This window comes from Setaria italica, chromosome VI, assembly GCF_000263155.2.
Source record: "Setaria italica strain Yugu1 chromosome VI, Setaria_italica_v2.0, whole genome shotgun sequence".
NCBI lineage: Eukaryota > Viridiplantae > Streptophyta > Magnoliopsida > Poales > Poaceae > Setaria > Setaria italica.
Genome location: NC_028455.1, coordinates 278,483 through 286,390, shown reverse-complemented (window position 1 = coordinate 286,390; position 7,908 = coordinate 278,483). Strand labels below are relative to the sequence as shown.

The 7,908-nt window shown below is 46.6% G+C and overlaps 1 protein-coding gene across 1 annotated transcript; it reads right to left on the bottom strand.

The window, feature by feature from the left end:
* Positions 1 to 1,797: 1,797 nt before the first annotated feature.
* On the bottom strand, positions 1,798 to 3,995 carry LOC101780978 (indole-2-monooxygenase). The gene is made up of 2 exons (XM_004972355.3): positions 2,953 to 3,995; positions 1,798 to 2,849 (listed from the first exon to the last, which is right to left on the bottom strand). The coding sequence occupies exons 1-2, from the start codon at positions 3,913 to 3,915 to the stop codon at positions 2,163 to 2,165; spliced, it is 1,650 nt and encodes a 549-aa protein (XP_004972412.1). The 5' UTR covers positions 3,916 to 3,995; the 3' UTR covers positions 1,798 to 2,162.
* Between the last annotated feature and the right edge of the window lie 3,913 nt (positions 3,996 to 7,908).

The following is a 7,908-nucleotide window of genomic DNA, read 5'->3' as shown; positions in this document are numbered from 1 at the left end:
TGCTTTCACCACTGCAGTGACAGGTAGCCAGTGAGTGAGTATACGTGCAGTCGTCCGAGGCGCATGCAGGTAGACATGCAACACACAGGGCCTGTTCGGCAACCAGTATTAAAGTTTAACACTCGTCACATCAGATGTTTGGATTCTAATTAGAAGTATTAAACATAGGCTAATTACAAAACTAATTGCACAGATGGAGTGTAATTCGCGAGACGAATCTATTAAGCATAATTAGTCCATGATTTGACAATGTGGTGCTACAGTAACCATTTGCTAATGATGGATTAATTAGGCTTAATAGATTTGTCTCGCGAATTAGCACAGGGTTCTGCAATTAGTTTTATAATTAGCTTATATTTTGTTCTCCTAATTAGCATCCGAACATCCGATGTGACACTGTTAAAGTTTAACCCCTCGTATCCAAACACCCCTAAACGACGTAGGCCCCGTTTGTATCCGCTTATAAGCGGCTTATCGGTGGAAATAAGCGAGAATCCCGCCAAACACTTTGCTTATTTTCACCGATTCTCGCTTATGTGGTAAGCCGCTTCAATGATTTAAACTACGAGAAGCGAAAAGCGAGAAGCGAGAAAATCTTCACTTAGATTATAATCTAAACGTGGCTAGGAAAAGCGTATACAGGGCCGTAACTGATGACGGCCGGTCTTCACACCAAGCTAGCTGCACTGCACTTCCTAGGTACAGCTTCCTACTCAACTCATATGCATGCATAAAATGCTGGTAGAGCATGTGTAAGCATCTGCATCCATGTAAATTTGACCTTCAACAAAAATTTCATATATATGTACTGATTTCTCTATTCTATTTCTTCATATTTCATATACTGATTTCTCTTTTCTATCTCTTCGTGCACAAGTTAAAAATTTACGTACACGCACATAAATATTTGAATGCTCTATCCATTTACTCCCGGTCACCTAGGTAATAACCTACTTGTCCTGCCAGTCGATCATCATTTCCTACCAGGATGTATATATTTAACTAAAGTTAATTAACCTACAAGGATGCTAAAGTTAATCAAATTTATATCAAGACAAACTGTCTCGTGGGAAAAAAAAAGAATCACAAGGCTACAGCCCCGCAAGTCACATCCATTCTATCGTCAAATATCAAGGTTTCGGATGGTTCTAGCAAATTTTTTTCAAAATACATTATTTTGTAGTTGTTTTTCCTAGCTGTCCGATGAAGATCCAACCGGCCGGCCTTGCCCTTTCCTTTGATCCATCTAACGCATACTCCCCCTTTAAACTGCACCCAGCAGCTTTGTTACCACATCTACACAACGGCTCAACACACAACCAGATCTAGCTTTTCGTCAATTACCTCCATATTCTCGGTCATCATCTCATTATCCCTTCGTTCCTCGTCCTATCCCCTCCCTCTGCCTCTAAGCAATATAGGCTCCGGTAACACCCCTGATATGATGCAGTATCCTACAAATCATGCTGATCTAGAAGTTGGGAAATCAACGTGTGAGTTCTTTTTCCTTCACAATTTCACACTACTTATTACTTCTATTAGATATTTTTTTTAGAAAATGAAATCGTCTTCGGCCTCTGCGACCGCACACAGCTTACAACACAAAACGCTAATTCCAATATAGAGGAAAAGACCACACAAACGAAAGGAATCGATCAGAAGCAAAGCTATTATTGCTTTTCTATCCGCTCTTGGCGGAAATATCCAAATCAACGACCTCTAATGCTCTGCTCGCCAAACATACTATCTCCCTTGTGTCCTCCCGCTGCAACAATACCCAAAATTGCAGCCAATACGTTCGTATAAAAGTTGCTTGCATAAAAGAAGTGAATCGCATATACATATGCATACATTAGATCAAGATGTGGAATCATTATGATACCATATATATACATTGATCTCAAGCTTCAAACCATAGTTCCCGTGATCGCATATATACGGTGAACTGAGATGTATATATGCATTGTGCTCATATCTACAAAACCAGCTAGTTATTAAAAGCAGCACTAATTATTGTATATACAGCTGCTATACAAAATATATGCGTGTGATATGATCGATTGGGCGCGAGGGGTGGTAAAGGGTCCTCTAATTTAGTCTAGTAAATTTAAGGATCGGGCTCAATAAAGATTGGGTCCATTACCACCCCTAGGTACGATCGATCACTCGGGATCAGCTGCCTCAGCTTGCATGGAGTGACCACCACCAGTACTAGTTCCACGTGGTTTCGGAAAAAGCATGAGCTTCTCCTTTGGATGGATTGTCAATCCAAACACCTCCGTCGTATCGACATCCTCGGCCTCCATGCCGTTGGGCAGCTCCCATTCGAAGCAATGCAAGAGATTTGCTAGCATGATCTCAACAGTGGCCAACGCAAAATTGAGTCCAGGGCAAATCCTCCGTCCAGCCCCAAATGGCAGGAACTCAAAGTCGTTCCCCTTGAAGTCGACGGCCGCAGCACTCCCACCATCCATGAACCTCTCCGGCATGAACTCGTCCGGCTTCTCCCATGACTCTGGATCTCTACTAATAGCCCATGCGTTGACGATGACCCGAGTGCCGGAGGGTATGGAGTAGGCGCCATCGCCGACGACGACAGTACAGTCCGCCATGGCGAGGTGAGGGAGGAGGAGCGGAGCAGGCGGGTGCAACCTTAGCGTTTCCTTCACGACGGCCCTCAGGTAGGGCATGCTGGCTAGGTTCTCTTCCTCGACCATTTCTTGCCCCTCTGGTGTGTGCTTCCTGACTTCACCTTGCAGCTTGGTCATGTGCTGAGGGTTGCGCATGAGCTCTGCCATGGCAAGTTCCAGGACCAAAGATGATGTGTCTGTGCCCGCATTAAACAAGTCCTGTATACATACGTTATATATACACACATATATAGTTTGTTAATGATTCATGCAGTGGAATTTACAAATAAATGAAATGATAATACTTGGATCGACCACTCACTATCAAGATGGCCTTGGTATGATCTCTGGTGAGACCGTACTCCTGCTGAACTGAGAGCAACACATCAGTGAAGTCACGACATGGCATGGAGATAGAGTGTCTTCTCTCGAGCTCGTGGTCGCTTATGATGGTCTCAAGCAACTCGTCCCACCTTTTGTGTGCGTGGCGGGCCTGCCTGTAGCGCGGGAACCATCTGCTGAGAAAACCTAGCGAGCTGGCTAGGCCCGGGAAGTACTCTTCCAGGTTGAATCCTCCAAACAGAGCTGCGTTGATCCCAACGAGCTCCCGGAAGAGCTTGTTCCGGCCTTCTGCCCAGAACAACTTGCCCGACACGGCCCGGGTCACGACGTCGTTGGCGAAGGCGTTCATTGCCTCGCTCATGTCCACGGCGGCCGTGCTCGCCGCCGCCGACTCCCGCATCTTGGCCATCACCAGGCGCACCTCTTCTTCGCGGTCATGGCGGTAGGAGTGCACCTTCTTGACGGTGAAGAGGTGCGTGGTGACGAGCTTCCTGGCCTGCCGCCAGTGCTCGCCGTAGGGGGCGAAGCCCATGTCGGACGATGGGCCGTACATGAGGGCGTCGGCGATGGCGGACGCTGGGCGTGAGGCGAAGACGTGGTCGTGCGTGCGCAGGACCGCCCGCGCGGCGCTCGGGGACGACACGATGAGGTTGGGGACGGCGCCGAGGCGGAGGAGCATGAGGCCGTCGCGGCCGTGGCTGGCGGCGAGGTCGCGGAGGGAGACGTGCGGGAGGTCGCCGACGAGGTGCAGGTGGCCGATGATGGGCAGCGCTGGAGGGGAAGGCGGGAGCTTCTTGCCGCCGTTGTTGCCACGGCGGCGGCTGCTTGCTGCCAAGTTCAGAAGCAGCGGGAGGAGGAGTGGGACGATGAGCATGAGCATGATTAGTAGAGGTGTGGTGGCGTGCATGATGAGTTGGTATGCCACCTCCAGGCGGCCACTCATGGTTAATTTCTTACGAATCCTATCCTTGTGTGCTAGGTTCAGTTGCGGGGTATTTTTCACTGGCCGGCGTTTGGCCGAGATATATATAGGACAATGTATTTTGCACTACGGATGCAGATCCCGTCCAGTCCTACGATCCAGTTGTCATGCGCTCTTATCTATATCCGCATCTGCGTGGCCGCGTCCAGCCAAGACAAACAGGCAGCCGTGGCAGACGCACAGCTCGATGACCCGTGCTAGCACTGGCAGATCAGGCAGCGGTGGCGCTAGGGCTATAAGAGTAAGTTGAAAGAGTAGATGGTAAAAGTAAAATGAAAATGATATTTTCCTTCGTTATTTATAACCGCGGTGCAGTAATAGCAGTGGGAATAAATAAATATTCTTTTAATGGACCCGAAGATTATGCACTTGATTGGTAGTTACCTAAATTTTCGAAAGAGATAAGATTGCTGTTGAGAGATGGTCATGTTGACCAAAAGTTGACCCTTATACCCACCAAACTAGTCGGATAACGGCTCGGGGGCTGTGTGTCACATGCCCATCGGCAAAAAAAATTTCTCTAGGTTTTAAAGGAAAAATGATGCAAATTACAAGTTGACCCTCAGGCTGATTCTTCAATTCAACCTAAAGCTCGGAGACTACTCTATACGGAGTAGCGTGATTCTTCGATTCAATTCAATCTGAATGTACCGGTCGGTGGCTGCCTGCCACGGCCAAACTCGTCAGGCGCAACTGCTGCAGAAGTGGACTGTGGCAGCTACCGATCGGTACATGCAGATTGAATTGAATATCAAGGTGTTTGGTTCCACTGACTAAAGTTTAGTCCCTGCCACATCGAATGTTTAGATATTAATTAAAAGTATTAAATATAGACTAATTACAAAACCAATTGCACAGATGGAGGCTAATTCGCGAGACAAATCTATTAAGCCTAATTAATTTATGATTAGCACATATTTACGGTAGCATCATATTGTCAAATTATGGACTAATTAAGCTTAATAGATTTATTAGGCGAATTAGCTTCCATCTATACAATTGTTTTACAATTAGCTCATGTATCTAGATGTATCTAAATATTATATGTGATAAGGATTAAACTTTAGTTCGTGAATCAAACGTGGCTGTTCATTGGCTGACGATGCATGCATGCTAGGACTAAGCAGGGAAACATAATTATCCATGCGAATTGTGATGGCTAGCCATCCATGGACCAGGCATTTTATATTGCCAGTGCAGGGACCATGTGTCAGCTCCATGTCTCTCCCCATGTGCCCTAAACTTAATTAGTCATAGAGTCATCTCACTTTGTTACCCAATGGACATACATGCATGCATTTGAATCACATTCGCAACCCTGTGAGTTATGTCTCTTCTCTCCGGATGTAACTTTGGCTCAATCACAAAATCATTTGTAACTAGAACAATAACCTAGTTACACTATATTAAAAAGTCATGCACACATTGTCAGTGTTTAAACTCGGCAACCTACTGAGGGGGTGCCCGAGGTAGTGTTTGGTTTGTGGGGCTCATCGAGATCAGGAACTCGAATATGAACACGAACACACGATTTAGACAGGTTCGGGCTGCTAGATTGCGTAATACCCTACGTCCTGTGTGTTGGTTGGATTGAATTGCTTTGGAGGGAGTCCCTGCCTCTCCTTATATTTCTTAGGGTAGGGTTACAGGTCGGTTGATTTATAAGAATACTAGTCGGATTCGACTATGCGAGTCCTACTCTAATTGCTACAAGTACTTTTTCTAATCTTTGACTAGTTTTTATCTTGCCACGTAAACTACGTCGCCCTGCACCGTAGCCTCCATGTTAGGTACATCTCGGTGTCCAACCCTATATTTAAGACTGTCCAAATCTTCTGATGGGCCCATAGATGTATGTACGACACACGCCACCACAAATTAGAACTAGATGGTTGCAATTGCAATTGTCCGTGTTCTTCAGTTGCAACTAGGATAATAACCCAGTTACAACTACATTAACATAGCCATCACATGCCACCACAATTGCAACTAGGACAATAATGTAGTTACAGTTGCAACTTGGCGCGGCCTCCCATTGCAACTAGGACAATAGCATAGTTGAAATCATACACACAATTGTAATTGCAACTAGGGCACATAACTGATTGCAACGGGTGCCAGTCGCAACCGGGGCACATAACTGTAAGTGATTGCAACTAGTACCAGTTGCAACCGTGACACCAAACTAATGACATGTAATGCTAGTTGCAACCAGTGCATTTAACTGATTTCAACTAGAGCATTAGACCGGTTGCAATTAGGGTACTAATTTGTTATAACTAAAGCCGTTGCAACCTCACAAAAACACACTTGTTGACATATCCTCATGCCGCACCCTTATCGTGTACTAGCAGCAACTAAAGCATCATACTTATTACAACCAGACAATGATCCTAGTTATAACCAGGGCAATGAACCCAATTATAAACGGACTATCATGCTAAAAATATTGTGCCGGACCTGTCAAAAAAAAAATCCGATCAGACCATATACCACCATTTGCTAGTTCAGCTGAATGAAACAAATGCGGTCCGACATGCATGAATAATATAAATAATATATATAATAATGCGACTATATTGCTAATTATTCTATTTCTCTCCTAAAGATGCACACGATTCATGTTGACTTAGCTACATGCATGCATCGTACCTACATGCACAAAAGTTTTGGATGTCTTCTGCGCCGTCCTCACGTGTCCTGATGATCAAAATGAGTTCTGGAAACAATTTTGCACGGGTAGTAAAAAGAGTAGCAGCTAGTCGTGTATTACAATCGCGCGCTATACAACGGTACAAGAGTAACTTGCACGCATCGTTTAAAAAAAGAGTTACCAGCACACATATTTGTAAAGGCATTTGTAAATTGTAATTTGCATGCACTGGCACTACAGTTTAGGTGCTTCTGATTGAGCGGTGCATGCTAGTGGAGGTTGGAAACTTCCCCGTTCAAACTGTGCGTAGCATTCTAATTTATTTACTACTCTCATCTTCCACCAATCAGAATCCCTCAGTAGCCATCAAGCGGGCCCAGCCAAGGCAAGAAGTCTGCGGCGCGTGGGATAACGCTGGTGGAAAACCTGTCCCAGCCATATATCTCTCCGATGTCGTCAGGGACTCATCATTCGGGATAAAAGATCCCCTCTTTAGTCCCGGGTTACTAAAAATCTCTCTGGTCCCGGTTGGTATTACCAATCAAAACTAAAAAGTTAAAAAAAGTTGGCCGGAGACGCGGCGGCGCCGCTTCACCCGCGGGGCCCGCTTCCGCTCCACCTTCGCCCACCTCAGCCCACCTCTGCTCCGCTCTCGCTCGCCTCAACCCATCTCCACTCCGCCCTCCTCCACCCACCTCCGCTCCACCCTCGCCCGCCGGCGCCCACCTCCGCTCCGCTCGTGCCGGGCCAGTGCCCGCGGCGGTCGGCGCCTGCGTCGGGGAGGCGGGGAGGGAGTGAGGGAGCAGAGGGAAAGGAGGAGGCGGGGAGAAAGGGAGGGAGCAGAGAGGGAGGAGCGGGAGAGGGAGCAGAGGCACTGAGCGAGTTGAGGGAGAGGAGAGGACGGGGCAGATAAGGGAGAGAGAGGAGTCAGAGAGATAAGGGAGAGAGAAGCTCTTTAGTCCCGGTTGGAGCTACCAACCAGGACTAATTCATTTTATCTCAATTGGTGGCTCCACTAAAAAGGGTGTTTTTAGTCCCGGTTGGAGCCACCAACCGGGACTAATTCATTTTATCTCGGCTGGTGGCTCCAACCGGGATTAAAAGCTCTACTTTTGTCTCGGTTGGAACCACCAACTGGGATTAAAAGGACTCCAACAGACTACAAAATTTAGACCCAGAACTAAAGCTCGTTTAGTCCTGGGTCAAAAACAACTGGGATAAAAAATATTGGATGGAATGTCTCTTCTCTACCATTGTAACCACCACCTGATGCGGTTGTGGCGGAACTGCCCAAATTAACT

Excerpts from the sequence above, each read along its gene's own strand:
- LOC101780978 (XM_004972355.3), bottom strand. The coding sequence starts at position 3,915 with ATGAGTGGCCGCCTGGAGGTGGCATACCAACTCATCATGCACGCCACC. Across the intron at positions 2,850-2,952 it reads ATACCAAGGCCATCTTGATA|GACTTGTTTAATGCGGGCAC; the intron begins GTGAGTGGTCGA and ends GTATGTATACAG.